The sequence below is a fragment of the Cylas formicarius genome, unplaced genomic scaffold (genome assembly GCF_029955315.1).
Source record: "Cylas formicarius isolate icCylForm1 unplaced genomic scaffold, icCylForm1.1 PGA_scaffold_5__7_contigs__length_24384050, whole genome shotgun sequence".
NCBI classification, from domain to species: domain Eukaryota; kingdom Metazoa; phylum Arthropoda; class Insecta; order Coleoptera; family Brentidae; genus Cylas; species Cylas formicarius.
This window is the reverse complement of record NW_026844341.1, coordinates 7,087,811-7,107,378: the sequence shown is the minus strand read 5'-3', so window position 1 is coordinate 7,107,378 and position 19,568 is coordinate 7,087,811. Positions and strand designations below refer to the sequence as shown.

Here is a 19,568-nt window from a genome sequence, read left to right as displayed (position 1 = left end):
TAGTGAAAAGTTTCAGAAATAAGTTTTTAAATAGTGTGCGTTGGAATAATTGAGCGTCCGCCATTTTTGCTGCGAAAAAAGTTTTTTAGTTGCGCCGGAGAAGTTATTCTTACAGTTATTGTCGATCGGGTTTTCATATTGTGCACGTTTGTTTTGTGTTGTTTAAATCGCCTCGAAAGGTGAGTGTAGAAGCATTATTTACTTGAACATACTGCTGTGGATACAAATAAAACGCTGGCGTTCAACAATGATTGCCTAAAAATAGGGATTTTTTTTTATTTGCAGGATTTTTACATTAAGTATATAGTAGTTACATTCAACAACGATACGTAAGGGTTTTATTGGGGATCGGTAAGCGGCCACGATTTCTGTTCCATGCTCACGATTATCGCCTGTTCGATTTTTTCGTGCAGCCAGGCCAGCAGATTTTTTGGACCCGATATTTTGATCTGACATTCCTTCGTCGAACTGTCATTCTGCAAGTAGGGAATTGTACTCCCGAGTCATTGTTTAACAGTCACTATAAATACCGGACGCATGTTTAACGTGAGTTCCACGCAGTCAATTTTGGGAAGAGAAATGATATTGTCCAGTTCGACGGCCCATTCCACCTCCCACGGGCCCCAAAGTGAATGCTTGTTGATTCGTATTACGTGTCTGAAAAAACCGTTTAATTATTTTGCCTGTGCTAGTTTACTTTTCTTTAAATAAAAATTACCCTAACGAGACGAGGATGATCGAATTGCATGTCCGTTCTAAAGCAATGTGGGTCCAGTAAGTATCGACGGAGAAACGCGAATTGCCCACCGTTTCTAAGAGGTACTCTCCCATCGACTCGTACGCCGAAAATGGCGTCAGACCCTGAAAAATTACCACCCTGCATTGTTTTGAAAATCCTACTCGCGTCGCTACTTGCCAGAATGGTATTCCTGTATCTGGTCAGCCTTTGATGGATCCTGATGGGTTCGCCTAAAATTGATGCCCGTCTGAGTGCTTCCCTAGCCAACTCCACGTGGTCCGTTTTTTCGTCCGGGTGGCGCGATATTAGAGAGAACAGCGCTTTGCCGGTAGTTTTGAAAAACATCTCGCCGTCGGATTGTATACTGACTAAAACAAAAAATTATCGTAAAAATTACAAAAAAAAACAAAACTGGCTGGAAGGAGAGGGCGTTGTTAAAAAGGACCAGCTTATGGAGCCTTAGTAAACATATTCACAGTTCCTGCACTTGATAAATGAAAGTAAAGGAAAGATACCGTCTAGCGTTACCTTCGCTATCAAGTTTCCCATGGGCACCGCGTGGTGGTATTCTTACTTAGTCACTTACCGTTGTGATTCTTGACGATGAGCTGCGCTAAAGCGACGGGCACGCTGACGTTGAAGTTCTTACCGGAAGCGGTGACCATTTTGAGCAACTCGTTATTACTCAATTCGCCGGAGGCTTTCCGCTTAGGCCGCGTCTGAAGATTATCTAGATTCAAAGAGGGAAATATGTCCATGATGCAGGTTTCCATCGCGGCTGGCGACATGCTGACGTGTCCCAGCACGCACTTGCAGCCGTACGACACAGTTTCGGCGTTCTTTTGCGGCGTTATGTGACCTACCTGCACAGTAAATTGCTTGTATTGAGAGTAGTGCCACCATCTGGTGGAAACCAAAAGTACACCACACGACAAATGAATGAACTAGATTACCTCAATTGCCGGTTGAATTGCGAAGGTATTCATCAACACCTGCAGCCCTAGAACTGTCGAGTAGTACTGCTGGAGAAATTGGCCGGCTACTTGTTCGGCTAGCTGCCCAAGGGCATCAGCCACGTCGATGTCGAGGTTTACCCACTCAACTGACGCGATCTTATGGTGAACCCCTTCCAGGGGCATGTAAGGCGCCATGTTGTAAGGAAACAAGTGGTCGAGACCTCGATTCAACGACGTCCCGTCGCTCAGCAGAGCCATCTGGACTCGATTGGAGATGTTCAGTTGCAAACCGAAGCCGGACAAGTACAGATGTTCAATTCGGCAGCATATTGGACTCGTCTTAGGTTTTGTAGCAGTTAGCGACTTCCTAATGGACGTTATGTCAGATACGTAAGCAAATGGGTGACTGTAGGTTTCGCCCAATTTCTTGTTGAGTTTCCACAGCTCTACAATTTTGGTCCAGAGATCGTTCTCGACGTTGACGGACGCGTTACTGATGTCGATTTTGATATACCTATCGGATTTGATTTTGATTTTTACCCAAACATTATCAAATACACAAATTTTGGTTTTCACTAGTTTACGTACCGGTAACTATCGAAGTCTTCATCCACTTGCCTAGCGATTGACACCTTGGCAAACGCGTTGTGTCTCTCTGGGGCAGAAAAATTTTGCACCGGCTGTAGCACTATACAGTTGCTATGTTTGTTGTCAATTTGAGCCGTTTCCACGCGAAAGTCGACGTACTGAAATCGGGAGGACTTTCTGAAATGGCAAAATAGTGCCGGAGCATAGGTCCTACGCATTTCCGCGAAGAAGGGCTTTAGCATGAACATCTTTTCAAAATCTATGTGGACGTAGTCTTTGATCTGACATTTTTTGTGCGTCGCCGATCGTCTGTACTTGTCCTCTATCCACGAGGCGAGTTCCAACGTAAGCGTCTTCCATTTCTGACCTACGTTCACTTCCCAAACGGCTGGCGTATCTGCCAGACAAGCGTGTACGTGTTCCTTTTTATCCGCCTCGGAAGTGAACACCGACAATTCAACTCCTGCCAGTGACAGTACCGTCTCCAAATGACTTTGCTCGTGGAACCTGGTCTCGAGTATGTTGTCGAAGATGCGCTGCTCCTGCGTGAATAATAAAATTTGTTGCCGGCCTTCTTTAAATGACGCCCAATAGATGATGATCTTGTCCCGGCGGATTTTCTTGTTCAGCGCTTTAGGTGTGCTGTTGGAGCTGTCGGAGTCATCTTCGCTGGAAGACGATTCTTGTCTGCCCGTCGTCGGGGTTACCGAATGGAACTTGATCTTCTCCTCGCCGTAGCTGGATGTTCAATTAATAGGTCACTCATTAGAAGCGTGAAAAAATACCCTTTTGCCGTTTTACCTATTCTTGGTGATATCTAGCAAGAAACCGGAACCTTTGTTATTATAAACGTTCCACGAGAGGTGCCTGGGCCGGCTGGGATCATCCCACGTGTACAAGAGGGAGTTGTTTGGGCTCATCAGCGTAACCGGACTTTGATCCTGTTGTTGTATTTTCAAGAAAACGTCGGCGCAGTAGTTTTTTATTAACACCGGGGCGTCGCCTCTGCGATATGGCTTGAAAGTCACTCGAAACGGACCGTCTACACCGCCCGTCACGTCCACAGTAATGGCCGTCTGCAATATGTTGCTTAATATTGTTCCTCTGCGACGAGTCGCTCGTATAATTTCTTACCCCTTTGTCCATGCGCAGGACGGTCTTGTGATGACAGGAGACGAAAAACGGTTGGGAAATGACCTTGCTTTCTTTATATTTCACGTGGATCTGCATCGATGACGTTTCGGGCCAGAATACCAGCGTTTGATTGACCTCCAGATCGATCCAGAGGTCGGTTCTCTCGTTATACTCCATGAACCTGCAAATCGACGCGATATTTTTGGAAACTAAGCGGACCGTTTTCACCTCAGCGCTCTGTCCGTATTGTTGATGACCAGAAAACTGGGCAGGATGGTGATGATCTTAGTTAGTCTAGGGCAGAACGTAGACAGCGACGTGTTAAGGAAGAACAAGTACTTTTTCTTCCTTTCGTTGTCTTTGCACACGATCAAGCCCGTGGTTCCCGAGCATTCCACGCCGAAATCGTTGGACCAATTGGACTCGTACACTCGGACGTTGAGGGTCTGTTTGCAGTGCCTTTTGTAGGTGAACAATAAGATGTCGTCGTTCGGACATTCGTGGATCGAATGGGAAGACGACGCCTAAAACGTCTTACGATTATTGTGGTCTTATCGCTCTGAATTTCTACCTTTATCTTAAGCGGTAGTCCTGTCTTGTTGACAATCCAATATGGCGCGTAGAAGATCAAATTGAAGCTTCCCTCTCTCTCGCATTTGACGTTCACACTCAGATCTCTGATTTCGTCTTTTTGGTCAGATATCATCAGGACGATCTTTTCGTCCAAATGGCCGGTGACGGTCATGTGACCGGTCCAAGCTAGCGAGTCATACGTGATTTTGATAGCTAGTTTATGGTCCACGGATAAATCCAGGGAGTATACGCTGCAATTTTCTCCCGGCTCCGCTTTGACCGCCTAGAATGAATTACGTTGAAGCAAAATCTGTAGGACATCGTTGTCGAAACTTGCCTGTCTCAAGGCCACATTTTCGACTTCCAAAGTGTAGGGTAGAAAATTGTGCACCACCAATGGCGGCAGCAGCCGAACTACATAATTGGGCACGGAGTGCGCATGCGAGTTGATGGTTTCGACGTTTTTGCGTAGCGCCACCCTAAGCGCGAACGGCTCCAGGTCCGTTTGTTTTTTGGGACGACATACCAGGTTATAGGCGGTGTCCATTTCATTGGCCATGTCGCGCCACCACACCCCGGACGAATCCGGCACGTAGCGTCCCCTTTAAAGTTTCAAATATGCTTCCGGATTGCACCAAAACGAAGGCAATTACTCACTCAGCGTGCGCGGGCTGTATGAAAAGTTTGCAATGGTAAGCGATGTACAGGGGTACGTTGTAAACTTCGTGCGCTTCGATGACGGCGATACGCATCGTAGTTTCGAACGGGTTGGTTACTTCACCTACGGGTTCCAGGTTCATCTGTTGCAGTATGGAGGGTTGGTAGAGGATGCTCAGCGCGAGACACGTTTCGTTTTTTATCTGAAAGGATGCAAGTCGTTGCATTACTCCTCAGAAATTTCCGTAGCAGGGAAACAACTGAAAACGGAACTGAAAACTAAATTGTGAAAGGACTTGACGAGGGGTCAGCGTGGAGAATTTAGGCTATATCGAACCGATATTAAGGATACCGTTTAAGCAAGACAGAAATATGATGGGCAAATCCTGAGCTGTCAGAAAATGGAAAATTCTCTACCTGCAGCGGCGAACCAATTACGAAATTCCTGCCGAGTCTGTCGATACTGTGCTTCACTGCCAAATAATAACTGACCGAGTTTGCCGGATTTTGAAGTTTCACAAGTTTTTCCCAATTGCGTTTGGAGCAGTTCGTTTGCACGGGGGTGAAACCCGGCACGAATATCCTGACGAAGTGCCGGTTGATTTTGTCGTACAACTCGGCCGTACTCTGCGGTGGGAATTTGAGGCTTCTGATCGTTGGAAAGTCGTAGGCTTGCTCCACGTCTTGCTTCAGATGTCTGGAAAATATGGCGTACGAAATTCGATACTTTTCTTTCGTTTCTTCTTCGTACCTGTCCACGACAACGTTTTCGATGCAATCAAAGTTCCTCGTCGGACTGTTTGGCGCGGATTCTTCGTTTTCGAACTTTTTCGATACGACCAAGAGGTCTTTGCGAACTTTATCCCCTTTCTCGTACAGCTCCACCCTGGTTTGCGGTCCTATGTCGTTAATGACGCTGATGGATTTCGTATCGAATTTCACCGAGATGATTTTGCTCGAGTATTGTGACATCGCTTCGTTGAACACCTGGGAATATGATTTTGATTGACTAACGCCTCGAAACGACTAGCAAAAATATATAGGCACCTTGAAACAAGCTGGGGTGATCGTTATATTCAAATGGTCTTTGGCATTTATTAGAACGTAGAGGCATTTTCTGGATGAAACTTCCATTTGTTCCTTGACCTTGGAACATTCGGTCACTTCGTTCTCGTCATCGCTCGAATGGTCAGCTTCGCTGTCTTCATGTTCATTCCAGTCGCCTGCAAATGAGAGTTTTAACGCTCTGCAGAGTCTTTCCCGGCCACTAACCTGTAAATAAGTCCGTTATGGCCGCAGCTAGCTTCTCCAAAGCGTCTTCGTCGTTCTCCGAATCTGAATCGTCTAGGAACGTGCTCAAACTTGTCTTCACGCGTCTATTGTTACCGAAATTGGTTGAATTGACAGGCTCCAAGTACATCATATCTTCTCCAGAATCCTCGTCTTCCGTCGTCGTATACGATCGTGAAGCTTTCTGAGCTTTCGATATCGACGACGAGGACGATTTCGCGTACACTTTTTCACCGACGATGTCGTTGATCGGCATAGATTTGTCCTTGAAAGTAACGTTGGACCGAAAGTGTTAGCACTTAACTGCAAACTCGTGCAGTACTCACCTGGAAAATTTTGACTTGGCACTCCCAAGGACGGTACCGTTTTTCATCGGTGACTACCGGGTCTATTAGGGGTTCCCAACTCTGGACGTTTTCGTTAAAATAGTTGGCTTGCAGCGAGATCTCGCTGGTACAATGCACCAGGCTGTTCCAGTCGAATATGCTCAATTCCATGGTGGTTTTGAATAGGAATATTTGAACGTCGTCCAGTTCGAAGATAACTACCCCTTCGAATTTTGGTATGATCAGAGATTGTTGGCCTGCCGATTTACGGTCTGCTTCTTCCCCTTGGTGAGTGGAAACAGACTAGAATTTTAAATGTAATTGGTAGTTTATAAACAGAATAAATAAATTTAGTGAAGATTTTTTACCTTGTTTATATATGGTTCTATTTTTTTTGGCTCCCACAGATCGTCGAATTCTTTCCCAGCTTGACTCTTTTCACGCCTCTCAGTCCTGTCAACCTCTACTTCCGGTATTTTAAAGTGTTCGACTATGTCGTTTAGGATGTCGTTTATTGAATGTATGATCTGGCAAAGGCGCGACAAAGTTCAAAACAATACCGTGACTCTAGATAAAACATTTACCTCGCTGGCCAGTTTCACGTAGACGCCCGATATCGATAGGGTGATTTTCTGGTTGTCCTCTTCAATGCATTTGCTCACTTCCACGTCGCAGTGCTTAAGAGTAACATAGGGTTGATCGGAGTACTCGTTAAGGTCATAAAACAGGGTGTGCAAGCCCGAAAACGACATCACCAAGTTTTCTCGGTTGCTGTGTCGCGACAAGTCTATCATTATCTCGCTCTTGGTGACGAAATATCTGTGAATAAAAAGTCTCCGTTATTTTGGTCGCTGTTCTTCGCCGCTCTCTCACCTCTTTTTGTTTGACGTGGTCTCGACCAGGAACATCAGTTCTGGTTTGTTCACCCTCACCGACAATGTCAGACTTCCCGAGCAGCCCTTTGTGGGGGAGAAGCAGTGAGTGTCGCCCTCGTAACCCTTATTTATTATTCCTTTCTCCTGGGAATCCTTGGCAAAACATTCCAGAACGTAGAGGGCCACTTTCTCGCAAAAAGGAATCGAGAGAGAGAGGCACATTCGGCCCACAATGACGTCGATCGACCGGTCACCACTTTTGTTTTGGTGGAACGTGACGTCTACTATTGGAGGTTTGTTGACGGTGATGTTGCAGATGTTGTTATTGCGACCGTCTTCCGCAGGCGAACTTAATACTCTGCAAAATTACCGTCAAGTATTTCTGCTGTTCGCAATTGGAGTGGCCTTACATTTTGTTGTGGATATTGGCATCTGGACCGATCTCTTCGATAGAAATCTTGTCTACGGACAGTTTACCGTCTAGGCTTTCTTCCGTATAAGCCACGACGGACGCGTCTATGTCGATAATTTCAAGCTTGCACAATCCGTGATTAAGGTCCCTGATCGGTGAACTCAGCAGTTCGCCAGCGTCGAAAAACAGTATGATCTTGACCTCGTCTATTTTGCACCTAGCCACCAAGTATTTTTGCTTCGGCTCACAGAAGAACGCTTCCAAATCACGCACATTGCTGTCGAGTTCCATTATCTCAACCATCGGCGAAGGGGCCTGTTCGGGGAAGAGGTCCACAATGTTGGCTTCGCCGATGTTCTCCGTGTAAATGGCCATCATCATCGACAAATCCTTTTGACCCAACGTCACTTCTACTTTTTCCATCACCCCGTCCACGTCCCAAGTTTTTTGTGCTGTATTTGTGTTCGTGTACTTTTTGATGTCCATATTGAGGCACAGCGGCTCTATCAGCGTTTCCTGCATCTCCAATGTACTGTTCAACGTCATCACTCCCCTCGTGATGAGCACGTCTTTCAGTTTTACTAGGACGTTCTCCACTAATTGTCCGTCAGTTTCTTTAAAAAAGTTCTCCATGCGCAGGTTACCTAAAATCGTTGTGATGCGTTCTGTTTCGTACCTCGAGGAAAATACTTTACCAGTGTCGATCACCAAGACGTTCGGCGACGAGGATTTTTGAGGTATTAGCAAAACGGGCCCGCATACGTTGATCGAAAGGCTGATCTTGGTTTTATTCTTCAACGTGTCGGTGGCAGCTTTCACTGTTCGCCGCAACACCTTCGCATACTTTTCCATAAAATCCAGCGCCTCGAGATTAATTACGAACCTCTGCGAAACGAGCAATCTACCGCTAAAATGGACACGAATGCTTGACGGCCGTACCTGCAGCTGCACCATCAGCTTGTATAAAAATATGCAATTGATGCGGCCCAGCTGAAACTTAAAGCTACCGTCCAACGGATGCTCCTCTGCATTTTTGTCGATCGTTTCCGCTGTCCGTATATGCTGCGCGTTTCGAACGTATTTCACTTCGAAGACTTTGTCTTCGTCGGTGTAGAGAACCTAGAAACCCCTAGAGTCTGAAAAAGGAAGTTTGGAAAAGCACCTCTAACCCGAGAGTACAACGTCAACTGAGACATGTGGTCAACGTTGATGCTGCTCAGAAAGGATCTGAATACGAATCGCTCGTTGGCTCTGAAAAGGAAATCCATCTCCAGTCCGGACAACTGTACGCTGATGATGTCAAAATCGGAATTGCACACGGTCACGTTTAGGTCGGTCAGTCTGGCCGATTGCGAAAACTTGACCGATCCGGGTGGTACCGGCACGTTACTGGGTTTGTGCAGGATCTGGTAGAATGTCCCGAAGAAGCCCGATATAAGATTCTTGAGCGTGTTAGACATTTGGTTCTTTATCCTGCGACGAAGCGGTTAGTGTTTATCTGCGAGCCTTTGTGTAGTACTTACTTATTGGTCAGGTACTTCGAATACTTTATAAGAGTGTGTACCGCTTCCTGATGAAGCAGCAGGTAGACGCTGCCGAAGTTTGCCACTAACGAGGTCTCCACGCCGTGGAAATGTGTCCAGAAATCCGGACAGTTGGCTCCGACCTAGATCAGTTTCTAACGTTAAATGTGCTGAAATCGATACCGTGTACTCACTTTTCTGTAAAGTACAGTGACCACGTCCGCGTTATTGGGCATGGGGGTGTAGATCAGGTCCAAGTACTGTCCGCTAGGTGTGGTGTGCAACTTGTCCGTCAACAGGACATTGTGGATCGACATTTGGTAAGCGGGTCCATACGTCATGAAAGCGACGTCCATATTGAAGCGGCCCAGTCTCAATATCAGGTACTGGCGATTTGTGCTGTCGCTCGATTTGGAAAAAACCACATTAAACTGTAAACACGGGTTAAATTGACTATAAATTTTGAGGCTTTGTGTATCGCACCTCATTGATGACGGTTCCGAATAAACTTTGAATGTTGTTGGAGGGCGAGATATTGTCCTCCAAACCGGGAAGGTCTACCATTCGTGCCCATGCTTCGTTCATATTCTGCGCAGCAGGCTGAGCTTCGAGGTCTCTAAACACAGATCGGGTGTGTGTGGTTGTTATCGGCAAACTTACAAAGCCCTTACGTTTTTACGCAACCTTGCTCGGTACCATTAACGAGCTTGTGTTTCCTATATTTCAACGGGTCCGATATTCGGATGTTGTTTAGTATTCGTCTCATATACTTTGTGGTCCACTTCGCGGTTATAGTGTCGGTGATGAAATGATCGGGTTGCATGGCTTCGGTAATCACGTTGATTCGGATTTGGTCGATATCGAAAAACTTCAGCAAAAGGCCCAGTTTTTTCTCGGAAACGTTCATCTTCACAATGTTAAATGTGACGTTGAATTTAAGCCTGAAAACCACCGTTGCATTTCCAAGACCCTGTCATTACTTGCGCATCTCACTTGGGTAGAGTTGGCAGATCCAATACAGACAGAGCGTATACGGAACTAAAGGCGGTCTTGGCAATGACGTGCATTTCCGTGTCCTTTTCTCTTCTCGCGTCTTTCCAATGATCGTTTTTGTCACAAAACAAAATCTGAAAGTCCGCGCAGTCCATGAGCAGTTTAGAGTAAAATTGCTCCTCCAGTTCCATTTGGGTGGAATTCTCGCAGACCTTGGTATGCTGGCAAATATCAGTTCGGATAGTGTAGCGGCCCAAGTCTAATACCAGCAGATTGTCAGAGCTGCAACAAATCTAAATTATTGAAGTCCCAGCGTTCTAGGACCTGCAACTTACACTGCGCACGAACTGGATTCTGGCACGACGATGTAGGGAAGTTTGATATTCAGATTCATGTCCCACTTCTCTTTCATCTTCTTTTTGAGTTGCTCGTAAATAAGTGTCGGCAACTCTTGTAGATACTTCAGCAAGTTGTAGCGCTGTTTGCTTCTGGTCGCCTGGAGGAACGCTTCTAGCTCTTCGAACGCTTGCTAAAACATATTGACGTATAGAAATGTCGAGTTCACGAATCCACGGTTACCTTATTGTAGATGCACTCGACAGAATCCAAGGCCATTTGTAACCGATGCGAGAATCGCCCGCCTTCCCGCATTTTTTCGAGGTTCGTTTTGAAAAAAAAGGCTGGACTGTCCTTTAGATGTTCGGACGAGATTATCGAGATCATATTTCCGCCAGGTCCGTTGCCTTCTATTATAATTCCTTCGATCTTGAGCGATGCTGAATACGTGTTGTCGCTGAAATTTGGCCGGATCGAGAATATCGCTTGAGTCATGGTCGCGACCAAAACTTCCTTCGGCTTGCTGGATAGGGTTAAATTGAAGTTGCCCAGTTTGAACTCGTGGTGATGGTCTACGCGAAACATTGTAGTAGATATGCTGTGAGAACGATACTTGTTCGTTACCTATTTGTTGGATTCGACCTTCTACCCCGTTGGGATATCCTATTTTTTCACACAGCGCGGTCTTTTCGGGAGTTGGCAGCAGTGACCATAGGCTTTTCTCTCCCACGCTCCTCGAGTGCAGCTATTATGTGCGGTTAAAATAGCAGAAAGGATTAGATTTCGCGATCACTCACCAAAAGTCTTGTGTGTTGCCTGGCTATGATTACGTTGATCAGTGAAAGATTGTCTTCGTGCTTCTGTAGGTCCAGCTTCAGTTCTGTGTCATTGGGATTGGCAATGATCTGTCTGTATGTCTCCATGTACTGTTTGTAGTGTTCCCTGACCCTTTTCATACGACTCCAAGTTAGCGGTCTGACCCTTTGCTCCAACGTGGCCCATAAAGCATATCTCCACCATGTTTTCAGATTGTCCATCACCTTCTCAGCTGGTCGTTTGGAAAGAAATTGCCAGCTGACGAGCATCCTGTTGAAATAATCTACGACACACGACGCCGACTCGTATTGCTCTTTTGAGATTTGTGCGTTGAAGTCTTGAACTATAATTTCTGTATGTATATCAGACACGTGGCCCGACTTCGTCTTGGTCGTAGTTATTCTAATTTTAGACAACATGGGATTGACGACTAGAACATTTCTAATTTACCTTTTGAACTTTATTGGGTGCCAGCGGCTTACCGAATCTAAAAGGTTCTCCATCTAGCGAGTACGTCTGTAGACTTTTGACCATCGAATTCCTCCACTGGTAGTACTCGGAGGGCAAGTTCCATTTCTTTAAGTCTTTTTCGGTATTCCAATAGACTGATAGAGCCTCGATTTTCACTTGGTAGTAAGATTTATCGCATCCTGGGTCATAACTGGACCTTTTCCATTTGGAGTTGGTGGTTTGCGCGGTAATCGAACCAATGCATAGGCCTGCAGAAATAGGGGATCGCCAACTAAATTCGTCCTCGTATCTCACATGCACGTTCGTTATATTCAGCTGGAGATAACTGATGATCGTCGTGAGCAGGTGCTCCGCAAATGCTGATGGACCTAGGAAGAAATGTTCTAAAATACATGCTGAGAAGACATACATATAGAAACGCTCATAAAAATATGAATCTTCAGAAAAAAAAACAGTATCAGATGCATAGCTGCATGTTCAGTACGAAATGTTGATTCAAATATATGCTTAAAGGTGACGAAATTACTTCGACAAGGCCGCTGCATTGCACCTACACTTTTTAAGATCTATTTGGAGGTGACCTTGAAAATCTGAAAAAGAAAATGGGTATTCCAATTAAAGGATATAAGCTTTATAACCTTCATTTTGCAGATTACAGTAATATAGCAAGTGGGGTTTAGCAATTAACCCATCGAAAACAGGGTATGGAGTGGTGGGAAATGAAATGAAAATTAATGAAATTTACGAGGCACCCAAATTAAAAAAGCTGATAGGAAATAGCAACTAGAATTGCACAAGATAATACAGCAATACTCGAACTAAACAATATAATCTGAAATAACCACATCTTTCGGAACACAAAAATTGGAATATACAAAAGTATCATTAAAAGTATTGCAACATATGGCTCAGAGTTTTGGGTAATAAATAAAAAATTGTTGACGCAGATGCTGCCAGCTAACTAGAAGGGACATGGTGAGAAATACTGAAATCAGAGAGCAAAGAGGTATAGATATTAACATGCTGGAAACTATAGAATGTAAAAGGTTGAAATGGTATGGCCACGTCGAAAGGATGAATGATCAGCGATGGCCAAAACGACTGTTACAATAGATTCCCACCAATCGCAGAAAAGGAGGTAGACCAAGGAAATCGTGTAAGCAAGAGGTAAACTGTGCACATGACTAGAATGATCGCAAGCGTTGGAAGCTAGGATACGAGAAATACTTAGACAATTTACTAGTTTACAATTGCACTACGCATTGGTTCTACGCACCTCCCAAAATTCCATGACCGTTCTCCAGCCTGCCAAGTGCGCTTTTCTTAAACCCTCTGAGCAGTCGTTTGTTTTTTTCGGCATCGAATGGCTCGTTGCCGACGATGGGATTGACGACCAGATGCACATCCTCGACGTTGACCACGATTGATTGGGTCCATAGCGCGTTCCATGGTATTTGGAGCCATATTTTGCCTATCGTGCCGGTTCGCACTTCTATGGGTACATTTAATTCGTACTGAAATACGCAAGTTGATTTGTCGATTCGTGTGTAGATGGGTAGGGGTGCTTACGAGCGCTTCCGGTTTGAGTTTCAGGTCGGTCAGCTGCACCTTGCCCGAAAATATGCCGACGTTGAAGTTTTCTGTGTCAAGGTCGGCAACGTATTTGCCGAGTAGTTGATTCAGCACGCGCGCTACGGCTCCCTCCAACATCTGTTCAATGGGAACGTTACGTTGGATACAATACCGAGTTTACAGTAATTCACCCACACAAATCGTGTTCAATAGTTTACAGTATTTTTTAGATCCAATTAATTAAAACCACAAATGATTGTACTAGAATCTAATGAACAAGCTGACGCTTAGCTGTGAGTTCAATTGTTAATCGTTGCGATGTAACCTTAAAATTTTAATGAGAGACAATATGCTGACTAGCGTATGCGGTAAATTGGATAATTTTGGGGGTTGTTTTTTTTTGGTGGCTTTGCGCTGCGAACTTCTTGCTATTTGGTTACTTACGTTGACACGATAAACGCCAGCAATATTGACGATCGACGAATTGTTTATACGGGGTTACATTTTCTGGACAGACTTTCCCGTCGGCGGTGAAAGTATCGATTAACGGCGGCGGCCCAATTTCCGACCCACATGCGCCTCACCTACGCCCTCTATGTATGAACGGGGGCGGTTAGTTAGTCTCTGTCCTTTCCTTACTCCCAGCTGCCTATGTGGTTTAACGCGTCTCGCGACTTTTTTTCTTGCACTTCAGTGAAATGGATTTTAAAAGGAAAATTGCTTCCTACTATGAAATGGAAATCAACAAATTTAAAAAAAACTTCTTCCCAAAAAATTGGGATTCTGGATATTTTTCGGTAATATCAAAACTGAAAATATGCATTTTTTGCCTTTAAATTTAAATTAATACATAAATTATAAGTATTATTCAATTTTATTACCTTGTGCGATTTTCTCAAATGAATTTTGTTATTGTGTATCTGTCGCAAATTCACTGTTACATTCTTGCTTTACGCTGTTAATAATTAAGTTAATAATTGACGCTCATTTCAATTCTAGAAATAAATAACGATTTTTTTTTACCAACTATTATTTTATTTTTTAAAAGAAACTTCTACCGGCTATTATAATACTATTTACAAATCTTCTGGATACTTCTATGTCGGTTGTCGATGAACTCAAGTTGCTGACATTTCTCAAATCACCCTCTCGGATTCTTTCTTTTTCTTTCAGTTTTAGTTAAGCTCTGAAAGAGTCAACAAGATGATTGGCGAAATGTCAGCAAGATCAGTTCATCAACATCATCATACGACGCGGGAAGAATAAAGAAGATTTGTAAATAGTATTATTTTATTTATTTGCAATACCAATTTTAATTTTTTATATTTTAATTTGTGTATATCTGTGTCACGTTAAAATGATAGGGGATTCTTAGTTATGGCAAATAAAAATAACGATCTTGAATTATACAGTTATATTTATTTAGAAAAATAACTCGCACTACTTGTATTTGATACAAATTGGTTTAACAAATCACAAATTTACTATTTATTCGATATAAATTGCTATATAATTATGTACATCTATTAATCTGAACGCGTAAAATCGTCTCCAACAAGTTTGGCACCTGTTCGCTGTTACAGCGAATAACAATAATTAAGAATGCGCGCTTTCCGTTGCTTTTTCGGCTCAATAAATTTATAATATTTACAAATTTTTCCGAATCTGCGTCACAGTTCATTCATGTATACAACGTGATAACCTTTGCCTGCGTGTTATCGGCAGCCGACATTGTCTTGTTCATAAATAAGTACCGGGAGCCCCCGCACTGTTTCGACCTAGTCGTTTAAGTACCATGCCACCGTGTCCCACCAGGTGGTTACGAGGCGCAGCAATTGTTGTTGGTCTTTTTGGCGTCGTTCGTCGCGTGAAATATCTTGGTCTCCATTTCCTCGCCGCCTTTGATCGTGTCGACCAATGGGCCGCAACCGGTCTCGGGCAACAGCAGCACCGATGCCCCGCCCACTATTCCGAACACCGCTAAGACCAACATCGGCACGCTGCTGTGGATCGATATCTGCAAGCGAAACGCTGCGTCAAATCACCGCGGATGATGGGCCCGAAATCGAAACTTGCCAGTTCCCAGAGGTACGGCACCAGCATCAGAGCTATACCCGCAGAAACGTTGGCCGCTCCGACGCCTATGTTTCTGATGATGGTCGGATATAGTTCGGCCGTGTATACGGGCATGATAGCGTTCGACGAGCTTATGGAAAACTTGCTGGCCATCGTGAACGCCGTGGCCAGCCATTGCAAATCCGACGAGACCAGCGCCCACGGAACGGCCAAAGCGGCGAAAACTCCGGATAATATCATGGTGATGGCCATCGGCCATTTCCTACCTCCTTTGAGCAAGATCACTATGCTTATCGCTATGGCCGGCACCTCTAAAATTCCTACCAACACCTGGAATGGAAGGGACGGTGCAATCGCTTGTTGCATAAGTTTGTTAAAAACTTACCGAATTGACGTACAAGTTGCCGTAGATGTTGCCCAAGTTGAGAACTAGCCCGTAGTAGCACAGATAGACGCTAAACCATATGAGAAAAAGCACCAGAGTTTTCTTTCTCATACTGGGCGTTTTGAACAGATCCGATACCTGGACGTCTTCGGCGGATTCGTCGCCTATCGTTCGAGGGCGAAGTTGTTTGCCGCTGTTTATAGGAAGAGTTTTTCCGTTAAACCTGGCCGCCGTTTCCATGATTTGCAACACTTCTTTCGTTCTTCCCAAAGCCAGCAACCACCTCGGCGATTCTGGTACTATAAACCTAAACGCGAAACCGTCTGTGAGCACCTAAATCATTTCTAGACTCCGGGAAAGGTTACCAAAGGCCCAGAAACAAAAATCCAGGCAGGGATAGCGATAGCTGCAAGTGTCTCCAGTTGGGCAGTAACCAGGCTAGTCCAGCTATGAGCACGTAGCCCAATGATACTGGAAAGAGGTAGGATATGCCGGTGATGGTGCGCCAGTGGCCACCGACCAGTTCGATGGCCAAAATGAATCCGCTAAACACTACCGATACCGATATGAAGCCCAGGCAACATCTCAGTAGCACGTAGAGCTCGAACCACGGCGCCAATGCGATTACGGTTCCTTTAACAAAAGAACGTGGTTAGTGAAAATGAGACAAATTTTTTTCTGATCAAATATTCAAAGCCTCAAGACTGTATACTTATTCCAGCCATTGATTTCACTTTTCGATGAAGGGTATTATTACCTAGAGTGCTTTGAATAAATATAGACGCCAAGAGCGTCTTCTTCCGTCCATACTTATCGGAGATGATGCCACAAACCAAGCCGCCCACAGCGACACCCGCCAAAAACATCATTTCCGCGATGTTGATGAGATTTTTCCTGTCGCACACCAAGTGAAACTCGGATATTATGGTCTCGCCGGGTCCTGCAAACTCCCACGCGTCACACTTTATACTTTTCAGTCCCGTATTGCCCCGACACAAATCCATTTCGCTTAACGTGTCTTTGGAGAACACGTCCAACAAAAAGCAACCGTCTTCGGTTTGCTCGGTGCAGTTTTTCCACAAGACGGGTGCGACGTTGTGGAAGCGCTCGGGTCTGGCGCACCAGGTGTCCATTCGTGCACCGTGGAAGGTGGGCGCGAAGATGTGCCACGTGCACGGGATGTTAACTAGCGAGAGGAGGAAAGTGAGCAGCAGCTGCCATTTGCCGAACTCTCCGATCGCGTCGGAGACGGTGTCATCTTCCTCTTCGTCTGATGGGGACTGTTGCTTTTCTTCGGCCATTTCTGGAACGCACGGAGAATAATTTTAAAGCAAAATAAAACTTATTGTGAGCTCGACTGAGCTTGAAATTGCCCATGGGTTAAAATAGGTTTAATCCAAGTAAGACGATTGCCAAACAACGATCGATTTTTTTTGAAACCACACCAAAAGCTAATCGAAAACGTCAAAAATTGAAGATTTAAACAGTTTCCACTCTAAAAATAGCGATACAATTATTACGACGGGCGTATGTTTAACGTCGATCATTTTACTTGAAAGCGATGTGTGCGTTATTTCTCCCAACGGACAAAACAGCCGCGTAATTTGGTTTGTTTTCAAATAGGCTGCTGTTCTAACGTCGACCTTCTGAATTGCGTCTACCGTTATGTTATTTCAGATGTTGCCGGTCTGGAGAAATTCAGTTTCTCCCAAGGAAGGCGGATGTCGCTGAAGTTAGATTTGGATTTGCATTCGGATATGTGAATATTACAGTGGATCAATTCTTTACTCATGTTAATTAAATTAAATTCTGACGTCCCAGATATTCAATTATTGAAGAGACTCAAGAGAGCTTCAAAATCATGTATTGAGTTGAGTAATACATCTTTATGGGGCGTAGTTTTATATGCCCCAAACGGTTTTAAGGTGACCGAGCAATATATCATTTTGAAGCTCTCCTTAGTGGCTCTTCAATGGTCTCATTCAATATCTGAGACGTCAGATAGAGATTGCGAAATAAATAGAACGAACTTTTGGGTATTTCATTATTGGGGGTAATTTTATACCGTCCCGACGGTTTCAAGGTGGTTAAGTAATGCATCATTTTAAAGCTCTTCAATAGTCTAAATGAATATCTGGGACGTCAGATTTTGTTGAGACTCCGAAATAAATAAAACGAATTTTAGGGTGTTTGTTGATTGAGGACTAGTTTTACATCTTCCCGACGGATTCAAGGTGGTTGAAGTTCTTCCAAATTGGCCTTCAATAGTCTAATTGAATATCTGGGACGTCAGTTTTTTTTTTAATTTCAGGGGTAGGGAATTGGGGATAGTTTTCTCGACGGTTTAAAGGTGGTCAAGCATCATTTTGAAGCTCTCCTATGTGGCTCTTCAGTGGTCTAATTCAATATTTGGGAAAACGTCAATTTTTTTTGAGATTCCGAAGTAAATAAAACGAATTTTAGGCCATTTGATGATTGAGGTAGATTTATATCTTCCCGACGGTTTCAAGGTGATTGAAACTCTCTAAGTGGGTCTTCATAGTCTAATCGAATATCTAGGACGTCAGATTTTTTTGAGATTCCGAAATAAATTTTTGAAATAAAATTTTAGGGGGTAGTTTTATGTCTTCTCGGCGGTTTCAAGGTGGTCGAGCAATACATCATTTTGAAACTCTCCTAAGTGGCTCTTCAATAATCTGGTTGAATCTCTGGGACAACGTCAGATTATTTTCTGTGTAGCAACATTGGATATGATCTTTGGGTATTCCCTTACAACGTGCTTACTTACCCAAGGTAAACAGGAATATATATTTTTTTTAATTAAGAGAGGTATCGAACTGGTCCACTGTAATATATGACTTTTGTTAACTTGAACAAAAAATGTACCATATATAGTAAAAAGCAGGCGGCCGTATTTTTTGCCCGATTTGTTTCCCCGTGACTTTGTTGCGTAAACATCCGGTACGTGTTCCGGGCTTAAATAGGAAACTGGCATGTTTTTTTTTTAAATTTATAATAGTATACGGCGCCCTGGCGCGTAAACGTTGCATATACGGTCTTAATAAGGAAACTTATTTGTTTCAATTAACGACAATTAAAATAAGTTCGCGCTTCGTATATGTTTCGCAGCCGATGAGGAAAGCAACCCGAGGAAAGCGTCGTCATTTTTACCGCCAAATAAAATAAACGTTAAAACGTTTTCTTAGTTCATTATCGTTCCTCAACGAAAAATTCCGCGTTAAACCATATTTGAAAATTTCCTACGTCGTTTACGTCAAACCTGATGCATAAAAGCAGCCAAATTTAATTCGGGACGCGGCGTATCGTTGAAGAAGCCATTTTAGATTGTGCAAATGAACCAAATACAAAAGTTGTTGCACAAGAATTGGGAAATATTTCAGCTTCTTCCGTGTTGAATACTCTACAAGAGCAAGAATAGAGTATTGTAATAGAATTGGAGACAAAAGAGTCGTCATTTCCTACTTTTCACTGTTGACAGTATCGAATTTTTTTTGTTATTATTAAGTTTTTCTCTTATCAACCAATTTGATAGTAAAATCAACAGACAACGGAAAACTACTACAATTTTTTGAATGGTAGGGCTTACAATACGATGTTTGTTCGTTATTAAAAACCGGTATTTATATAAAATATTAGTTGATAAAAATTGAATTTATGCACAATATTATTAATATTTAAAATAATATTAATTAATTACAAGAAATTTTTTTCAAGATAAAGAAACGATTTCATGGTATTAAAATCTATATCAGGCACATTTATTACACATTCTGAGCCGAGTATGGCACCATCGAGAAGCATTGGTGTCGGCAACATAAAGCGATT

At 43.7% G+C, this 19,568-nt stretch overlaps 2 protein-coding genes across 4 annotated transcripts in view; both read right to left on the bottom strand.

Annotated features, from left to right (window-relative positions):
* Positions 1–261: 261 nt before the first annotated feature.
* On the bottom strand, positions 262–13,807 carry LOC132702052 (intermembrane lipid transfer protein VPS13C-like). Of its 2 annotated transcripts, XM_060670462.1 has the most exons (38): positions 13,706–13,807; positions 13,259–13,399; positions 12,966–13,203; positions 11,701–12,057; positions 11,200–11,648; positions 11,027–11,147; positions 10,646–10,974; positions 10,402–10,595; positions 10,067–10,348; positions 9,745–10,014; positions 9,557–9,689; positions 9,268–9,504; positions 9,074–9,216; positions 8,720–9,023; positions 8,490–8,669; positions 8,246–8,435; positions 7,549–8,194; positions 7,137–7,496; positions 6,848–7,082; positions 6,632–6,790; positions 6,264–6,566; positions 5,920–6,202; positions 5,695–5,870; positions 5,399–5,634; positions 5,065–5,344; positions 4,648–4,850; positions 4,328–4,592; positions 3,989–4,273; positions 3,646–3,941; positions 3,418–3,598; positions 3,085–3,359; positions 2,284–3,021; positions 1,693–2,209; positions 1,326–1,602; positions 917–1,107; positions 719–861; positions 531–657; positions 262–476 (listed from the first exon to the last, which is right to left on the bottom strand). In XM_060670462.1, exons 2-38 carry the CDS (start codon positions 13,397–13,399, stop codon positions 339–341), a joined length of 9,882 nt encoding a protein of 3,293 aa, XP_060526445.1. In that variant the 5' UTR covers positions 13,706–13,807; the 3' UTR covers positions 262–338. The 2 variants fall into 2 exon arrangements, with proteins under 2 accessions (XP_060526445.1, XP_060526444.1); XM_060670461.1 differs by having other exon boundaries at positions 5,065–5,634.
* An 868-nt stretch (positions 13,808–14,675) lies between these two features.
* Positions 14,676–19,568, bottom strand: part of LOC132702116 (organic cation transporter protein-like) — a 28,908-nt gene continuing 24,015 nt past the window's right edge. For both annotated transcript variants that reach the window (XM_060670558.1, XM_060670557.1), the window contains exons 2-6: positions 16,480–17,025; positions 16,088–16,355; positions 15,723–16,029; positions 15,338–15,667; positions 14,676–15,278 (exon numbers count right to left, since the gene is read on the bottom strand). In XM_060670558.1, coding sequence (XP_060526541.1) covers positions 15,081–15,278; positions 15,338–15,667; positions 15,723–16,029; positions 16,088–16,355; positions 16,480–17,023 — 1,647 coding nt within the window. In that variant the 5' untranslated portion in view covers positions 17,024–17,025 and the 3' untranslated portion in view covers positions 14,676–15,080. The remainder of the gene's footprint in view (positions 15,279–15,337; positions 15,668–15,722; positions 16,030–16,087; positions 16,356–16,479; positions 17,026–19,568) is intronic.

Coding starts and splice junctions, on each gene's coding strand:
- LOC132702052 (XM_060670461.1), bottom strand. CDS start 13,399: ATGTTGGAGGGAGCCGTAGCGCGCGTGCTGAATCAACTACTCGGCAAA. Junction 3,022..3,084: donor CTAGATATCACCAAGAATAG/GTAAAACGGCAA, acceptor TTGAACATCCAG/CTACGGCGAGGAGAAGATCA. Junction 2,210..2,283: donor GAAGACTTCGATAGTTACCG/GTACGTAAACTA, acceptor CAAATCCGATAG/GTATATCAAAATCGACATCA.